The sequence below is a fragment of the Oreochromis niloticus genome, linkage group LG16 (assembly GCF_001858045.2).
Source record: "Oreochromis niloticus isolate F11D_XX linkage group LG16, O_niloticus_UMD_NMBU, whole genome shotgun sequence".
Lineage (NCBI taxonomy): Eukaryota > Metazoa > Chordata > Actinopteri > Cichliformes > Cichlidae > Oreochromis > Oreochromis niloticus.
In genome coordinates, this window is record NC_031987.2 from 12,335,303 (window position 1) to 12,355,682 (window position 20,380).

General features: G+C 38.9%; 1 protein-coding gene across 5 annotated transcripts in view; it reads left to right on the plus strand.

Moving 5' to 3' along the window:
- Positions 1-20,380, plus strand: part of LOC100712011 (SH3 domain-containing RING finger protein 3) — a 107,389-nt gene that overhangs the window by 59,349 nt on the left and 27,660 nt on the right. For all 5 annotated transcript variants that reach the window (XM_005451947.4, XM_019353307.2, XM_025903790.1 and 2 more), the window contains 2 exons: positions 8,112-8,387; positions 12,485-12,580. In XM_005451947.4, coding sequence (XP_005452004.3) covers positions 8,112-8,387; positions 12,485-12,580 — 372 coding nt within the window. The remainder of the gene's footprint in view (positions 1-8,111; positions 8,388-12,484; positions 12,581-20,380) is intronic.

Genomic DNA, 20,380 nt, shown 5'->3' on the forward strand with positions numbered 1-20,380 from the left:
ATTCAACACAAAACTGTAGATAAGTTTTAGCTTTCATTTAATCCCTACCATACTCTCGCTTGACGTTAATCTTGTAGGTGAAGCAGTTTTCCTGGATGGCCATGATGTAAAAAATTGTAATTAATTCTAAAAACTTTGTGTTGTGCATGTAGAATGCAATTTTCTGCTGGGGAGATTTTGCATCCCCTGATCTTCTACTACAAATATTCAAGCGTAGGACAGCTTAAAATATATAAATCTTCTACAAAAATGAAGCTGGAACTGCCTTATCTAAAGGGTTTTATTTGTAAAGGAAAAAGGGTTTATTTTGTTTAATTTATGCATAGGAAATACAAATTAAATGTTACATTTATTGCAATGCAATAAAAGTGGCTATATACAAAGGTGTAATTGTAAAACTGCATTTCTAAATACTTTGTAGCCATTCAAATAATGTCTAAATTATGAGGGTAGGGGTACCTCGTAGCAAAGCAAAGTTTTGTGTTGAGCTGCAAGGGATGAATTACAGCTCAATTAGATGCAATTAGAGGGAACAGAGTGACTCAGGGACCTTTTCATATGTGCTGGAATGTTTATACAGTGTCACATGTTAAAGGGTTTTTACAGTGCTGCAGAGACACTTAGAAAAGCACTAATAGGGTTATAGTCAAACAAGTGGGGTAATGTGTGGAATGAAAGCGGCAGAGAAACATTAGGGTGAAAGGAAAGTTAAAATTAAGTAAAAGGAAATATTTAAGTCTTCTAAATGTAATGTTCCTGGAATTTAAGGTTTAGTTTTGTACATGAATGTTAAGGTTTTAGTGTGTAGCAGAGTAATGTTTTCATTTAGCAACTTGAAAGCTGAAAGCATCTAGTTAACCCTAGCACTGGTGTGTGCCAAATTACCTACTGAATAGCTAGCTACAGTGTGTGTTGAAGAGTGTTGAAGTTAAATGTTTCCAGCTGAATTCATAAATGATAAATTAAACTTCTTGCACTCCAATTCTTGTTTGATTTTTCTACATTTTATTTCAGTTATTTAGCCTTTTAGATAGTGTGCCTAAATTTTAGATTGTTTTCAGTGTTTCAATAATTCTGTTTTTATAGTTTTATATTAGTTAGTTTTTATATTTCTTGCTTTGAAATGTGTTCTATATTGAATTTCACTTGACTTCCAGTGGCAGATTATGTATCTTGTGTAATGAAAGCATTTACCTTACATCTTTCTTAACAGAGAATACACTTTTTACTTGCAAGCTCGGCTTGTAGTCCAGGTTAAAGCTCACAGGAGGACAGCAGTGTTGTTAGTGGCAACATTTGGTTCAGCTGGGTTGTGTTTATTGCACTTAAACGCAAAAAATTGTGCTTAAATGCTCACTAACAGAGTTTTTAGGGGGGGTTGCTTTAAAATGGAATTAGATTAAGTCATACACTCTATGAGACAACTACCCTTTACACCAGCAGGAGCTGCTCAACCATGGAAACCAATGCCATGAAGGCCCCAGTGCACAATTTTTGTACTGATGTTAATGTGGAGGTTTGGATTATTGAGTCAGCAGAGTGTTAGCAACTTTAACACATTATACGGCTCAGCATTCTGTAACTTTACATGGTTTGCTACTTTGTGGCTTAGTTGCTGTGGCTCCTGAAAACTTTTACTTTGCAACAATACCACTCACCAGCTCTTTGACATGGCCCATTCTTTCACAAATGTTTGTAAAGGCAGACTGCATGGTACTTGAATTTATACACCTGGTACAATGGGATTGAAAACATCTGAAATGAAAGATTAAGAAGTGTCCACATTTGTACACACAATACCCAGTCTGTCACAGGGCTAGCAGAGAGGCAGACAGCCACTTCCACTCACATCCACACCAATTCTGAATCACCACTTAATCTCACACTTGGGAAGTGGGAAGCAACTAAAATACACACAAACAGTACCTAGAGAAAACCCGCACAGGCAGAACATGCAAACTCTGAATCTCCCTGTCATGATGTCCAGACCTAGAACTGTCTGGTTCTGCACCACCCTGTCGCTACTACAATATCACAATGATACATATCAGTTTATTACCAAAAACAACTGCCAAGCAAAGACTGTTCCTCCAAAGATGATTGATAAAGTGGCTTTGTTCTTGTGGCATGTATTGCAGTCTCAGATGATCACCAAGCAGAGAGAGCGTAGCCATCGCCCTCCTCCCGGCACTGAGCAGCAAACACAGCAATTCCCTGATGAAGCCATGCGGCAGCTTCTACCACCCAGTCTGTTGGCCCAGGGGCAGGCAAATAAAGATTGAAGAGAGGGAGGGAGGGAGGGTTGAGGGAAAGAGAGAAAGGTGAAAATAATCAGAGGAGGAAGGATAAAAGCATAGAGGGAGAGCAGAAAATGAGAGTTGCAGGGGCACAGGTGAGAAGACAGAAGAAACAAGTGAGTCTTCCAAAGGGAAATGAAGACTAAGAAAGACGTGCGATGTAGCTGTTCTTCCTCCAGTACTGTCTTTCTATTGCCAGATTACAATGTCTCAAATCTCCACCACCATCTTTGCCATCTGCAACTATTTAAGCGAAACTCCCAGTTTTGGGGGAGTCTTCTCAAAATGAATTTCAGCCTCGGCTGAAGTATGTCTCCTTGAATTTATGTACACAGTTTATACAACTAAAACGGCGAATATTTCTTGGAAATGTAAGCCCACTCAGATTACATTTTTAATAACATGATGATGAATTGTTGATGTAATGCTGGAAGCTGCAATTTTACAGCGTATCATTAAAATAATGACAAAGTAGTGTATTAAATTTTGCTGTCTTCCAGTAGAATATCAGGTCATGTCGTTTCAGTTAAGAGAAAGTGTTTTTAGCTGCATCCTTCAGTCGACCACCTCTTACTTACAGAATAGATTCCTCTTTTAATGAATCCAGCTGTGTACCAGCTGTCTACGCAGGTTGTCTATTTTTTTGTGTTTTACACGTGCAGCTGTTGTATTGTGTGCTTTATTGTGCGCTGGGCTCCGAGCACTTCCAAAACATGGGCAACCTACTGCTACTGTGCCTGAACACATCCTGTGCAGACACAGATGGAGCACCAGGAGCTGCGCTTTGTGGCAGCAGGTTAGGAAAAGCTCTTTCCTGTTTTAACCTGACATGAATGCCCTCGTGCATAAATGGGAATCCCTGTACGTATGTATTACTTTGGTTTGAAAGAAGAAGAATATCCTTTAAACTAAGAACGTCTCATTTTACAACACAGTCCACACAACAGCTCATTTTGATCTTAAGTGGGCCGGACCAGTAAAACTCCTCTTTCTTTCAGTGGAAACAGTTCAACTACACATTTAATCCCTGAGATGTCTAAATATAAGTAAAAATGTGCAATTTCAACAATACATCTCAATTTTTTTACACGATAAAGAAATATCTCTGTAGTAAATGAAAGAAATGTGTCACCGTGACTCTTTGACCTTAAACTGTAAGAAATAAATGTGTGAAATTGCAGAAAAGTTTCTGGCAGCTCATTGCACAGACTGAGCTGTAATTATAAAACAGAAATTTTCTGTTAATTCACAGAAAATTCTATTCTTTTTACTGTGGACCCATTATAAAAAACAGACATTTTGATCGCTGATAGTCATTTAACTGTTTGTCTGTTACGTAATTATTTTGGTATGGTATAAATTGTCATGGGGGAGGTCTTTATCAGCAGGAAAAAAACGTAAAACTTGCATTTAAATGTGCAAATGTGCAAATGTGTTATGCCCTCTTTCACATTTTCTAAAGCGATACGAAATGTAATGTTTGCCGGGCCAATTCTGGCCCCCAGGTCTTATGTTTCACACCCCTGTTTTAAACAGACCTGACCTCAATCCACACCTTTCTGCCCAACATCAGTGCAATCAGGTCTGGCACTAAGGAGAGGGGGAGAATATGTTTAGTGGACAGGTCTTCTTTGACCATGTGTTGTTTTGTATAGTAGTGAAACACAAGCTGTATTAAATGTGTTACAGAGAATCAGCAGTAGTAATAGTTAAAGCAGCATTAGTATTTTATTTTACTTTCTAGTTGTTTGCGTGTGTCTGTGTGTGTGTTTCCTCTTATTGCGTCATCACTGATCTCAAAACAGTCAGGCAGGGGAGCCTCAGGCTGTTCTCTTCAGTGCTCCGTCTGGGGAGAATCTATCTATATGTGAGTGTATAAAAAGTCAGTGTGTGTGCGTGTGTTTGTGTTATTGTAAACAGCTTCTCTGTGAAGAAAATAAGTTTTCACTCTCATGCATTGTCTCTTCTGTTACACAGTGCTGTTTGTTTACCTGGATCTTCTTTAAGATAAACTCCCTTTCAGGACCGCTTGCCTTCAAGAACATGTTCGGTTTATTAAGTGTCTGCTGAACGCTGCAGTGTTTGTTTATGTGTGTGTGTGTGTGTGGTAGAGAAAGTAAATATAGGTGTACTGCGATGATGCATATCTATGTATCACTGGTTATATGGAAATGACAGTTTTATCTCACTTGCTGAATCTAGACTATATTAGCCTTTCCCCCTTACTTTCTGTTGCTATTGCTGTCAAGATTTCCCCTATAGCGTGCCACATAGGCAGGTTAAATAACTTCTCCAACAATGGCTCACCTTCAACCCACAGTTATTTGCTAAAGGGCCACACACAGTAAGAGAAAATTCATCATATTTTGAGCACACAAGCTGGTTGTGAGAGAAAAAAGTGTTTTGCACGATCAGTTGCGAGTGGTTGCTGGAGATTGCTAAAAGTCGCTCTGAAATAAATAGCTAGAACCCCAATGACCTAGAGACTGGTCAGCGAACCCTTGCCAACAGCTGGTCACTGAGCTAGGAAAAAGTAAGTATTCCATGTCCAGTTGCTGAGTGGTTTCTGAGGCTGCTGGAAATCGCTAGTGTGAAATCTGTAGCAAAGAGGTCTATGGTGCTGCACCAAAATCCTTCTTGGGATTGTTTTGGTCGCTAGCTGGTTACCTTGGCTGCCCGTAGTTTGCATGGCAGATGCCGACTTGGCTGCAAACGCTTGCAAACTATTCACCAAGAGGTTGCGAAAATGTGGTTTGGTGCGACGCAAACTGGAAACAAAGGCTTTTTGCCTTCAAATTTGAAAGGTGACGGTTGCAGCAGTAAGGTACAACTTTTACCTAGAAGTCCAAGTTTCTGGTTTGTGTTACACCTTTTCAAGTTTCAAAATAAAATAGTGAGTGCAGACAAGTTGTGACTTTAATGCAAACTATGAATGAGCGTGGCAATTACTAAAGCAATTGCAAGGAGGTTGTGGTGCAGCACCCACTTTGCAACTAATTTCACCTAGCATCAACCAGCAATCTCCAGCAACCACTAGCAACAGGTCAGGGGAATACATTATTTTTCTCACTTGCCAGATGCTTGCTAATCTGTCTCAAGGCCTGCGCAACTGAGGACTTATAATTAGCTGGTTAAGGGGTATTGTCTCTATGAAAATGTCTTCATTCTATTATCTACAGACATATTATGCTAGAGCATACTAGAAAACTGTCATAATATCTCACCAGATAATGATCCTTTCAATAGGCAGCATTATGTAACACTAAATAAAGAAACAGCATTGTAATTGTGTTACAGTGTAGAGATAGTTTTTCCTACTGTGATAAGAATGATATGGAAAAATGTCAGATCCTATTGTCGCTATCATGTTGTATATGGGTTTGCTCAACAGAGTGGCTTACATTTCCAAGTACAAAATGAAACAATTGAGTGAACGGCTAATATTTGGCAAGAGCATCCAGAGCACATCTTGTGTTTATGTCCCCACACCTCTCATGTCAACCTAGGTTCAATGTGGGAGAGATGACTGGGTATGAAGTTAAGCTAATCCTCTCTAAGGCATAAGGGGTGCAAGTTAAGGTAAAGGGAAGAATATGTTAACGTGGAAAAAAAGACTGCTACATTATATTAGCACCCTAAACAGAAGTCTTGCCTATACTGAATTTTTATTCATGTTTATTCTTAACCGGGAGAATTTCAAACTTGATACTTGGGAAAATTCTCAGTACTTTTTCAATACACCACAGGAAGACAAATATAAATTATTTTTAAATAAAGTTTAGAAAAATACAAATAAGAACATCAACAACAACACTCACAACACTCACCTAAAGCAAGTAATTGTAAGAATAATAATAATAATACAATAGCATTACTATAAAGTATATATTTATCTCGTGCTTCTGGTGACTTGCACCATACTCTTTTCCTTCTCTGACGTCTCATTGGACACAAATAATCAAGCTATCCTGGTAAACTAAGACTGTTTTAAAATTACAGACAGGCAGGACCGATAATGTTAGCTGAATGACTCCCACATTAACTTTATCCTTTCATTATTAGTCACAGCCACTCGCCACTACCGTAATCATAACCTAACAAGAGGCTAATGTGGCTGTTGGGGTGCTCCCAAAAGAAATGGCTAACTCTAACGTGTCCGCATTTATGAAATAACTGTTAAAAACATTAATGTTCTTGAAATAGGAGCTTTACTGACCTTACAAATCATCTGTTATAACTGCTAGTGAGAGGAGGGCTGTGTACCTGCCTGAATTCAATGTGAACAATATCAATACTGTTTTTATTATCAATTACTGTCTTCATTTTTTTGACAACCCAAATATATATGTACGTCAGAGTCATATCGAAAAGGCAGAATTGATGAGGTAATTGTTCATGAACTTTCCAGCAATTTATTTCACAAGCTAGTCAGTAACTTACAATTAAGACGCCATCTGCTTAGCTGTGATTCATGTTCTGTTACATGTGCTGCAGACAGAGCAGCACATATAGCAGAACGTATACCCCAAGGATTTCATACAGTATCCATCCATCCATCCATTAACTTCCAATTTAGGGCTGCAGAGTCTGCAGGTCTGAAACCTATATCTGCTGTCATAGGGCAAGAGTTACGGTCTTGTGTACCTGTGATAGGCCTATACATACTGGGTATCTGCCTAGCAAATCATCATTTTAAATGATTTCAAAAGCACTCTAGTTAAATGCAGTTTTAACACAAATTGAGTTCAGTGTGACATTTTAATAATTTTACCCAAGTTTGCTTCATGTATCTGATGTGTGGAGGATAAATGGTGGAGGGTGCGTTTCTCCTGGACATTTGATAAGTGAGACACCACGGACCTGATTTTGATGAAACTCAGGGGAGTCATGCTTCATGCCGTTCTGGCATTTTGAAAATTACTATGTTTGGCCCAAGGTGGGAGCAGCAATTACCTCGCAAACATTTTAATAACCCATCATATCTCACATACTGCTGGGGGGGAATAAAATGAACCTTCAAGCACATATCCAATTCTCAATTTCTACAAATTTGTCTCCAGGGCCTGTAGTTTGTAATATATTTGATTTGCCAGTGTTTTAAGTTGGTTTATAGCATGTTTACCTCCAGGTTTGTTTTTTTTTTAACTTCATTTACTCATCGCTGCAGGGGTCACCACCTTGTTTGTGATTAGCAAACAGACCTGAAGCCCATTTATTCCAGACACGACACAAAGGGAAAGTCTGTTGCATCTTAATAGAATTTAATAAAAAAGCATTACCCTGTAATCTGTCAACCTCAAGGTTTGGCAAGTGTAGTTATCTCCTAACATTTCAGCACAGTTGCACTCATTTTAAACAGAAATGCTTTTAGTCTTCTGTAGAGATGTAAAAAACCTCTTAAAGCTGCTCTGTGTAAGATGTTTATGTCAAAAGAACACCTGCCGTCGAACCTTTTATATTAATAACTCCTGCTGTACTGGAGAGCATTCTTCATATTGAAATATAAGAAAAAAATGCAAATCATTTCAAAACACCAGCAACCAAGTGCTCTAATCTAATCCTTTTAGCTTCTGTTTTGACCCCTTCATCATGTAGGTTATGATTTCAGAGTGGATATTACAGAATTTATCTTCTAAGATTTATTGGAAGGGTTTTTAAAAACCTGAAGAGATACAAAAATGTAGTATTTAACATGAAAAAGCACCCCAATAGCACATGCCATCCACCCCTTTCCTTAATGCTTTTTACTGATGCCAATCTAAAACGTTATAAACGTCTTCTGATATTAAGTGCTTCTGTGTGTATGCTTCACAGAATATCCCAGCGCTACCTTGCGGCAAAGCCCTCTATTCTTATGAGGGCAAGGAACCAGGCGACCTCCAGTTTTCCAAAGGTGACATCATCATCCTGCGACGCAAGGTGGATGACAACTGGTACCACGGCGAGCTCAATGGTTGTCATGGTTTCTTGCCTGCTAGTTACATCCAGCTGCTGCGTCCCCTGAGCCAAACTCCACCCCAGGGCAAAGCATTGTACGACTTTGAGGTCAAAGACAAGGACCAGGATAAAGACTGTCTGGCCTTCAGCAAGGTAGCACACACTCATAGTATACACATCCTCCCTTGAGAACGCTGAGAACGAATGTTTCTTTAAAAAAGGCTGCATGCTTAAATCAGTGAAAAGATCCGAAGGACTGATGTGTTCAGAATTTACAACAGCATAAATACTGTAGCAGAAGAAAACACTTATCTGTAGTGTTAAACCAGGCTGGTTCTTTGTAGGGCACTAATAATTTATTAGCTCAGACCCTGCTCTTCAGATTGGTTCACAGAATGTAAACTGGAACATCTTCAAACAGAGAAACAAGTGCAAGCTCTCCTCGGTGGAGTCCACAGATAACAAAATAGTCTGCTGTCTCTGATAAGATCAGCGCTGTTCATGAAATCTAATTGTTTGACTTAGAAAACTAATGCCTTTGTTACTGTTATAAAGTCATGTGATCTGTCTGAGCGGAAAACCAGAATAAGTATTACTATTTGTGGTAGTATGTTACTTGAAGGTGCTGGTATTTAAAGCAACAGTAGTTGCAGTATTGGATTTTTACTTCTAGTTTCATGTTTTACTTTGTTGTACACCACTTTTTTATTTTAAAGCTGATGTTTTCATCAGTGTAAGTGATTGTGTATTGTGTTTGTTATGAGGTTTTCTACTATGGAGACAGCAGACAAGTAGCGGGGAGTTGCTGCACTGCAATCATTACCAGTCTCCTCGAGGATTTGGCTGAAGTTGATTTTTAACACCGACTCTTGTTTTTGGGGAATGAAAGTTCTGGCAACTGATACTCTCTATGCCCATCTTCAAATATTCTTCTGTTTTAATGCCAAGACAGCATTTACACCATGATTATACTCAAAAACTCCACTAAAATGCCACTATTTATTTACTGGTAGAGTCTAATCTATTCTTTTTCATGTGGATTTGCATTTATTTTAGGCGGTATGAGAAGTGTTTGGGATTTCAGAGTAAAATCCATTGTGGGGTTTTGGTTTGTTTGATGTGAAATTAATATTAAAAGTATTTTCCAAAGCAAAGGCCAGAGAAGAACAACCACCAGGAGGACACTATTGCCTTTCTATTGAAGCAGATATGTGCTTTATGTAGAACCTGTTATGCTAAAAATCTGGCATCAGTTCTGCATTACAAAATTGGGAAGGGCTATTTCAGGAATCTTTGCTACATAACCCTACCTATCCTTCTCTAATATGTAAAAATGTATATTGGATCTGAAAATGAGCCAAGACAGATTTGGTGCTTCACAAATAGCACAAGCAGCACATCAGTGAAAAACAAGTATATGTTTCTACACCTGGTCAGATGTATCTTCCTGCATCCAGTGGTGGAGTTGTTACTTAAAAAAAGGAATGTTTTACAAACTGCTGGTTACCTTTCTGAAAAGCACTACTATATGTTACTTAATTACTTGAAGAGTAAAGTTTACACAACATATATTTTTTTTGTTTAGGAAATTGATTGGCAAAACAAAAAAATATATGTTGTGTAAACTTTAGGAATTACATTGGTAGAACAATAAAATATGAGTTGAGAAAAAGCACAGTTATTAGTCTTGTAAACACAAAAACATTACTTGAAGCAACTTTTCTCCTAAACTTGAAATTATAAGTTATCCATCAGAACCTAAAAACGTAAATGCAGTGGGTTGCCTTGAGTTTTTACGTTTTCGCAACAATGTTTTTTTACAGTGTACCTTATTTTAGCATGTCCAGAAGTCCAACTTTTTGTGCGCTGATTAGCATGTCCCTCTGCCTTTTGGGTGCTACCGCAGGTGCCTTGGACGGTGCAAAACGTTTTGTTGATATTGTTGTGGAGAAAACTTACTCACATTGCTAGCGAGTTATGTAAATTTGACAAGCTGAACGCATTCTGTACTGTACAAGAGAGACGGCACAAGATTGATTGACAATGGTCTACAGCCAATCAGGACGCAGAACACAATGCGCTGTAAAAAAAAAAAAAAAAAAAGCATGCAAAATTTTGCACAAAAAAAAACAAAACGCAAAACAGTGAGGCCGCGAAAGGTGAACTACGTTATAGCGTTATAGCATTTTCCTCTTCCTGCACACAAACTGAAATCAGATGACTGTAGCACAACAAGAAAGAAGCATGTGTTTTAGCTTTATAGCCTGTCTATCCATACAGCGTGCAGATAACTGAAGAACCTTTGTCATGTATGTAATGATATAATTAAGACTATAATATAATTGCCAAATTTAGTACAGTAACATGGTACGCTACTATGGTACTGAAAACTCTAACGTGTTGCTCTGTAAGGCATTACTCCCTAACCAGCTGTGTAGCATGGCTCTTTTTTGCTCATGGATCTGTGATTGGAGTGTCAAAATGTCTATTACAAATCCGAGCTTGCTCTCTAGTACTTCTAATGCGCTTGTGGTTGTGCGTCATCATGAGTGCAGGAAAAAAATGGTGCTTTTACAAAAGACAGGAAGTGTGAACTGGAAGTGCAAGAAAAAGAACATGTATTTCTGCTCTTTGTGGCCAAGCAGATTGTTAATTGGTGGGGTATCATGTTGCTGCCAGTAATAATGTCTCTATCTTATAATACCGTTAAGGTCAAATACATGTAGAACTGGCATTAACTATCCTCGCGACTTGCTGTCCGCAGCTTTCTGTTTTTTGGGAATTAAATTGTACAAGCGTGGGTACATTTTCCGTGTCAGTCTTGCTGATCTTAATAACCTCTATCATATAAGAGGTAGATAATGTGAGTAGCTGATGTCAAAAATATCACTCAAATGATACTTTGAATAGGATGGAAATGAGAGAAGACACTCAGTCCTCGAGCAGTGCGCGTCCAGGTCGGGCTTGGTGTAAACAGTAATTTGTATTCTCCGTAATGTTGTGTTCCTCTGAGCTTATCATTTTTTTCCCGCTGTTACACAGGCCTCATTTGTGCTAGGACTGAAGGCTCGACACCTCCACTCTGTCTTTGCACTCTAAATGTGTCTGCAGCAACAGAACAAGATAGTTTATTAAATTACAGTGTAATGTTCAGTCTAGTGTGGGCGTCTTAAGACCTATCACGGTAATGTAAAGTGTACACACCTTGCTTCCGACACACTGCTCTCTGCAGCCAGGAGGACAGATAATGCTGGGGCATCACATTATTTTGATTTTTAGGGTTAAACTAATCAACAGGTTAACGACTGAAAATCATGCAAGACCATAATTCACACAGAGACATGTGCCCCTGTGGAGTTCTGTATGCGTGTTGTCATGCAGAACCAGTGTGTGTGATATTGTTTTCTCAGTGTGAGAGGTAATTACTCTGTATGACTAATGCAGAGTCATTTGCTAGCATTATCACTGCCATCCCGTAACGGTCTAACCAAGACCTTTATGTGAGGAGAGGAGAAGCAGAGGGAAAAACATCATATATTTATTATATTACATGTGATATTATATCATATGCACAATGTACAGATGGAAGTGTACACAAAGGTACATATTTACTGTTGTTTTTGTTGTTATAGACACGACTGTTGATTGATGTAAAGTTGGTTTGAGTTGGGCGCGTAGATGTAGAAAAAAAGGAAAAATCAGTAAAATGCATCAGTATTCACCTTAACTTTGCCCTAAGGCAGTCATTTTAAATATTTCTGCAGAGTGTCATATTTAGCTCATTTTTAGCTCGCATTTTGCATTTGAAATGGGAGCAGCTCAAGTAATTTGAATTCAGTAGCCTGCTTGCAGTCACTGAAAAGGGTTACAGTTTGTAGTTAATATGCAGTGGCTTGCAAGGATGCCAGTGTGTCATGCTGGAATTGTATCAACCCCGAGTTGCCGTTCCAACATAAACATAAACAGCCTTGAAAAATGTTGATTTGCCATTTTCTAAATATATTTCCAGAGACCTCAACGAGGCAGCAATGCATCACTTGGAATGATTTGATCATGCTTTCATAAGTAGCCCATGTTTAAAAAAAGTCACGTCATTATGCATAAACGCTTTATTTGCAAAGGCAGAACAAATGAACTTTTTTTTTGTCTGCAGCATATCAAAAGTAGTTAAATGTCTATTGTTCTGGAAGTGTGGTATACGGTGTATACTTGTGTGTGTTTGTAGCTTCACTCATTTCCTCTCTCCCCAGGATGAGGTGCTGACAGTAATCAGGCGAGTAGATGAGAACTGGGCAGAAGGCATGCTGGGAGACAAGATTGGCATCTTCCCAATTCTTTATGTGGAGGTAAAATGACATACAAACACAAACCCACTGTAGACGTGTCGATGATGCTGCAGCAAAACATCCTCTGTCACATCTATTGTCATTTATCACATTGCTACTTTTGAGAGAAGAGGAAGAAAATGCGATCTCCTTTTATCGAACGCTAAAGTTAAAGTTTTGCATGTGTCCACTGAAAGAGTGCTAAAACGCTGTTTCTTGTCTACTGTGGAAAGCAGACCAGTAGACTTTGTTAGCGAGCGGAGGATAAATCTGTATAGTCGCCAGTAAAAAAGCTGAATATGTTCACCTTGACTAAATTATTGTTTCTTGAGACCAAGTAGGTTTGAACTAAATTGCGTTCCCATCCAGTTATAAATTTTACCAAAGGTACTGCTACTACTGTAGTCATTAACTCTATTCTTCTTTAGCACAGCTGCCCTTGTTCTCTGTACTTAGTGAAAGCATATCTCTTGTCTAAATTCACTGCCAGTGGTAATGAGTAATCTATTATTTATTTTCTTTGGTTTTAATAACCTCACTACCATAAGTGCAGAGAGCAGGGACACACTGAGTGTGTGCTCACTTTAAAGTTAGGATGTGAGAGGAGATGGTTACATGTTCTTGGCTGATTAATGAAATGTTGTAAAGCCTCCAGCATTAATATTAATTAAAGCTGGGATTTCACTCTGATAGGAGGCATATTGTGTGTTCATTATTCTCCATTAATCATGATGTTTGTGCATTGAGATTCCACATTATGCTTCCATATCAGGATGTTAAGGCTTGACCACTTCCAGACGGGTGACAAATTGAAGTGTCTTAGTGAGGGGCTGCGCCACCACAGCTTTGTATTGATTTGCAGTGACCCTTTCCTCTCAGGCAAGGCAGTCTGTCTTATTTTAGCTCGACCACAAGAGATTTACTGGGCCAGACAATTAAAATATTTACGTAAAAACCAGAAAAATGCATTTTTTTTAAGTTTAAAGAAACTCAACTTTCTGAAAACATCCATTCATTTCTACTTAATGGCTTTTTTTAAACAAGTTAGTAAAATTTTATTGATATAGCACCTTTCAAGATGAATAAGTGCTTTCCAACAACAATAATAAAAACCTAAAACTAAACTGTTAGCCAAAAACAAAGCTGAAAAACAAGCAGAGTTTTTAGCTGCCTTTTAAAAGAGATCACCAAGTCCACAGATCTCAGACTCAGAGCGAGAGCGTTCCAGTGTTCGGGGGGGGCCCACCGTTGCATAAGCTCTGTCACCTTTATTTCACAGTCATGTATGCTGTATAGCCAGCAGGTCCTGATCACATGACCTCAGGGACCTGCTGGGGATGTATGGATGTAATAGTTCACTGTTGTATGGCAGTGTTTGTCCACGCAGAGCTATAAAAGTCAAGCCATTTTCACTTAAAGTGAAGTCTGAAGTTGATGGGGAGCCAGAGCAACTGATTTAGCAACAGTTTGATATGTGAGTATTTAGAAGACTTAATCAGAAGGCTTGCAGCGGCGTTGGAACAACTTGCAGACGTTCAAAGGAAGCCTTGCTAAGACAAGTAAACAATAATCCAGATGTGATTAAATGAAGGCATGAATGACAATCTGCACAGTGTGACACAGTGGAACTCAACTTGGCAATATTTTTTAAGTGATAAAAAGTGAGAGCGAACCAGAGAGTCCAAAATGTAGACTAAGTCAAAAATACCTCGATGTTTCTGTGCGAAGCGTACCGAGAGTTTCTATTATCTTAGGTACAAATCAGTTGGGGGCACAAACAAGGACTTCTGTTTTCTCTCTTTCTGTATTAATAACCATTCATTCAGTGTACTAAATTCAAAGAAACTTAAAAGCATTGCTCTGTTGTTTATCCGTCTTTTTCAGCATGGTATTGCATGACATGTCCGATGCCTTTGTGGGCAAGAGTGCTGTAAAATTAAAAAGGATTCAGAACTCTGGTTTGGATTAAAATAACAGTTCCGAAAACCACTTTCGAGACATGATGCGTTCTTAATGATTTGCATGCCTCAGGATGCAAAATGCAATGGAAACTCCCAAATTGAAACATTTCACAACTTTGCAGGGCTTTGGAGTGCATCAAATTGGTCGCTTTGGCAGGCCAGTTCTGACATCCCTGCTTTAGGACACAAACAGACCCTAACCATGCCAGCAAGAGCTCCCCAGCATAATAGGTACCAGATCCTTTCTCTGTAGCGGCGAGGGTGTCATTTTCCTTTAATTTGTCACTTGTCTGTATCTAGAGGAAAGCACAACACAAACACATAAATACTCTCAGAAATGCAAACATAGTTTGTAATGCTATTTGAAACTTGGCTGAAGGAATTTCTCTCAGTAAAATGCTGAAAACACCCCAAACATTCTACCTTCTTTCATAGTGCCATGGCTGTCAAGAGTGAAATATAGTTTACTTTAATCCCTGTGCAACTGGAAAAAAAAAATAACTGGATCACATTTAAGGCTTTTAAGCTGTTGTGGGGGAAAAAAAGCATTGGTAGCAAGTGTGTGTGCAATTTTTTATCTCTACGACACCACAAATTTGTAAACACGCTGATTCTCACATGACCTGTCCAAAACAAATGATGAAGTCTTCAGAACTGACAGGAGATTCACCCACACTAGAAAGAGCTTTTGTGTGTGTAATTTTCAAAACAGTGGGAGTGCCAGGAGTTCAGATGCAGTGTAGTAGCTGCATTGTCTTCTTTATAAAGTCAAAGCAGATTTTTAATGCACGGATTAGAGGCAAGTAGCTGTAGGATGGAGTCATCCTATATGCTGCTTTTATACATTATATTGCTTTTTCTTGCTGATTAAAGCACATATTCAGTAAAACACTTACTAGTACAACACAGCACATGTGTTACAATCAATCCATAAACATGTATATATGAAATCAGTGGTGTGTTTTTTCTCTAAACTTTAATCATACTGCTCTCTGAATCATGTTCATTTTTTCTCTCTGTCTGGGTTTGCAGCCTACTCATGCTTGTACTCTTGGCCACACAATCTCATACACACAATGTCCCTGAAATTAGCTAACAACTCTAGAAAAGGACTCTCTTAGGTGATGGTGATTAAGCCATAGGCTGAGTCGTGTTGGGATACACACACACACACGCACGCACCCACACGCACAGGGGTTCCTATTAGATCGAGATGCATCAATAATTTAGCCCTCTCCATCACTCTCACACAGTGGGGGTGCAGGGGCATGTTGATGGCGTGCAAGCAGACGTGTGAGTGTTTGATGTGTGTGCGCGCACACGCGCGTGTGTGTGTAATCATTTAAAAGCCAATAAGGAGGACCCAGCTGGAGCCTCTGCCGATCTGTGGCCCTGTTCAGACCAGGTATTAACATTAATTTTGAGTGATCCAATCATAAGTAGACAGCTCCAGATTTTAATGCAACAAAGATGCAATAACATCCCATCACTCAGACCTCATTGAGAGGTGATGTGAGCCACATATGGGCAAATTGTTTTTGCAGTTGCTACATCATTGCGAGCCACTTAAAAGGACCTTCTACTCAAGTGGCATGCCTACTGCAGGTGCAAAGCAGCAGTGCGTCTGGCAGAGTCCTGCACTTGCTTGATTATCCACAGCTTGTCATTAGCTATTTGTTTTTGCATAAGGCTGTTGGCTGCTTGCTCAAGAAACAATTACAGCCCATTTAGCTCATATTGTTGGGTTATAACAGATATTAGTGGGATTTGTGATAACTTTTTGTGATAACAGAACTCAGAAAGCAGATTTTAGAAAAGAAGAAGCTTAGAGTGAATTAAAAATGGTGTCATCAAAGTGTTTAATAAAAATGAAGCGGTTTGAGGTGGATGTGTTTAATATCTCGAGTACTTATATTAAAGGGTCACGGCTGGTTTAGATTTGCTTGGAAATAATTGTGGATAAGAGGTTGGTTCTTGAAGTCTGTTATACTATACAGATAGAGTGTGCATTTGCAGATGTTGACCTGTGCATGACTCTGTTATTTGAGCTTGACAAACAAAAATAATATGCTTGTGTTTTCACATAAAGAGGCAGGAAGGTGAGGTTCAATCATAGGTCACTCAAGAACCGTGTGGAGATAGATTCTAATGTCAGACATGAGCTGACTTAGTATACTAAGATCCCTGTGTGTCTGCCCTACTGGATATGAAGTAAATACCACTTCCAGATCACTTGCATTGCTGGTTGATGTTGCACCAATTTGCACCAAAAGTTGTACCAACATTTTTTTTACCAGAAAGCTTTGAGTTTTTTGTTGGGGCCCTCTGCATTAGTAGATCTTCCCTAAAGGGAAAGGGTGTTATTTTTTGACACTATTCTTTTAAACATCTTAATTGCATGGGAAACCGTGCAGAGCCGGGTGCTCTAATCTTTTCATACATGTCAGTACATTTCACGTGTTAAGAGCCATGCCAAAATAATTAATTTTTCATTATCTACGCGTTATCTGATAATGTCTTTAGGTCTTTCAGAGCTTATGCAAGAGTTTGCATCACCACATCGCTATTTCTAATCTCAACTGTATTGAAAAGAGAATTAAAACAAGAGGACAGAAATTAATTAATTTTACTGACTGCAGGAAATGTGTCGTTAAATTTGTGATTCGTTTGATTCGGTAAGTTTGGGTGGATTTATTGGATGTGCTTGGGTTTTTTGGGGGGGGGGTTAAATGTTTGAGAACAGTAGGGTGGATGACGTAAAGGAGTAGATATGCTTTGTATTTGAATATACTGTACCCGACATGACTTTGAGTGGATATATAATGAGTGGGCTGGTCTGTGTTGTGTAAGTTTGCAGCAGGCGCTGAAGGAGCTGATGTGGTTTCAGGTAGATGTGAGATCAGTGTGAATAAGTTTGTGCTAAATGACAATGACTGATTTAAGTTTAATGATGGTAACTGGAGACATTTTGGGACTTCCTTTGTTTTGGTCTGTTTTTGTTGTGGAGAGCTTTTTCCACTTTTATGTATCCCTGCAGCAAAAGGAAGTTGGCACATGTCTACCACCAGTTCTCTGTGTGTGTGTCTGTGTGTGTGCTTGTGCTAGTACATGCAAGTGTCCTGCTGGCTTACCCTTTTCGCAGTGCAGATATCAGCTCATCAGCTCGAGTCTCAGTATTACCCCTAGAGAGGAACCGACTCTCCAAAAGGCACACATTACAGTTAGCTCAACACGTAATAGATGACCTTGGAGATTTCATTCAGCCAAAAGCACCAAATGAAGAACTGCGCCTATCAAAACTTCGCTCTCGTTTCTCTGACTCTGTCACTTTCACTCAAAAACACGGGCACACACACACCTACACACACCCTCTGTCATTTACTGCACCATTGTCAGTGGAAAAGCTGAAAATGTATGTGTGTCTGTGTATCCATCCAGTTGTTGCATTCACAGACAGTAACTGGAATGTGTTTGTGTAAGTCACTTAGTGAAAGTGTTGGATGAATTCCTGACTGTGTGTGTGTGTGTGTGTGTGTGTGTGTGTGTGTGTGTGTCCTCTAGTCAACCTCATGAGAGCAAACTGAGTTATATCTGCAGCATCAATCCATCATGCTCATTAGCATATGATTTGGCTTTGATTAGCATATCTATTAATATGGAAATGCAACATCACCAACACTGAACCCAGACAGGGCGGCCCTGTACACACTTTGTCTGTCTGAGTCTCTCTCTCCGACACACACACACTTATATACCACACATATCTCTCCAGGGGTTGCTGAGGGAATTTGTTGGAGGATGCCAAAGTTGATGATGTCTGTTAATGTATTAGATGTGTTAGCTTATATGTCATCTCTCTGTTCAGACGTTTATTGTTAGAAACTCACTGCTTCATAGATATTTCTAAGCCCAGCTGTATTTTTCAAAGTTATAAATATTCAGTCTGCTTTGATGACTAGAATTCAAGAGTTAAAATTGAAAGGAGTTGTTCCTTTGGTCTTGTTCTGTGCCAAGTTATACCTTAATTTGGCATGAAGTGCCGATGAACTACATGCACATGTACATTGTTTCCTTGGCATGCTTGCAGGCTGCACAGCATGTAACAAAGGGCTGCCATTGGCCTGCAGGCAGCACTTTAAAGACCCTTGCTTTACACTGAAGAAAAATGTGAAGAGGAAATGACTTTCACTGAGGTAACAAAAGTGAAATACTCAGGTCCTAATGTGCATATAGTATTTATGTAAAAGCTGCAGGGTTTCTGTCTGAGTGAGGCGAAGGGAGGTTGAATTGCAAGCAACAGATACTTAAGTAACAAAGAGAAGCAGCGTAAGCACCGGAGTAAGAAGAATTAATGAGCGGCAGGTTCTTGTAATGATTGCTTGGATGACTAATTGGATTGTACAAGGAACGTGTGACAGTAAAACAACTTCACTGCCAGCTTAAACTACCTCAGAGCTCCATAATGGTCAAAAAATACTAATTGTTCCTTTCAGTAATCCCATTTGCGATCAAATATGTGCTCACGTCCACAGAAAACACAATCAGATTACTTCATATAGGGGTTTTTCCAACGCTTGGTAAGTATTACAGATAATAACATAACATAATTCAATTTCTATGGAACACTCATATTTTCACTACTTTTTTACGTCGATAAACACATTTTGCTCCTTCCGTGATAATATGATACATACTGAGTACAGTATGAAATGGCAATGATCAGGACTACACCATGAAACTTCTTGTTGCGGGTCAGTGCCTGACCAAAAGTAATCAACATAGATTAAAAATACAGAGGTGCTTTTACCTCCTATACTGGTGCTTTTTCCCAGCACAGTGATCCATAATTTAGACGTCTAATACATGTATTATGTAGTGTATTGCATGTGTAACTGTTATAAATCAGGATTTAATAAGTAAAATAAATTATCAGCTGTAAGGGAACCTGGAATTTGATACTTTGCACTCGTAATTTATTGGCTTATTTTTTTTTAAAATTATTTTCCTTCTTTACCTCAACAAAATGATGCATCTTCTCCTCTGCCAGTAAATCACACTGTCTGTAAACATACCAAAACCTGCACCGATTGTGTGAGCTCTGTTACCTTAAAGTAGGTGTTTCTTCCTCAAGTTCTGGTTGAAAAAACTAAATAAATAAAATCGTCACATTATTAAAATCCAGAGCTCTGACCAGATGCTAGAGTCACAGAGCCAGCCTTTTTTTTAATCACCCAGTTAATGAGGTTTTGGATTCATTAATTTTGCCATGTCTTAAAAGGATGTTTTACCAAAACAAAACAAAAAAGGTATTTACAAAAGAGTGCAGTGTCAAGGTCGTGTGTAAGAGGTGGAAACTCTGGGGTTTTTGCCACTAACCATGTTGCATACGTATTTCTGGGAATTCCTCTCTCAAGGTGCAAATTATAGGGAGGATAATATTTAAATCAATAGTGCAAAGTAAGTGATTTACTGTGCCATTTGCGGCACATAATTTCCTGCTAATTGTGCCAATATTTAACACCAAAAAGCAGCATGTCTCATTTTTTGTGCTTTATATTGAAATGAGCTGACTGCACCTGTGTTTAGAAAACAACACAGCTTTTGTAAATCACCCATATAGCTAACGACACCTATGAGCACTATTTGGAGATTGCCCCCACACTCTGCAGGTCAGTGCCCTGTTTAGTAAATCAAGCTGATTGTGTCTTCCCAAAAAAAACCTGTTTTGCCTGGAAATACTCTGTAAATAAACCTTTGAAATGTACAAGACCATCTAGTCAGGAGAAAAGGAGTAAACTCTGGCAAGCAAAGTGAATGCTCACCTTTCTGTGGGTTATTTGAGTATCTGTGTGTTTGAGCT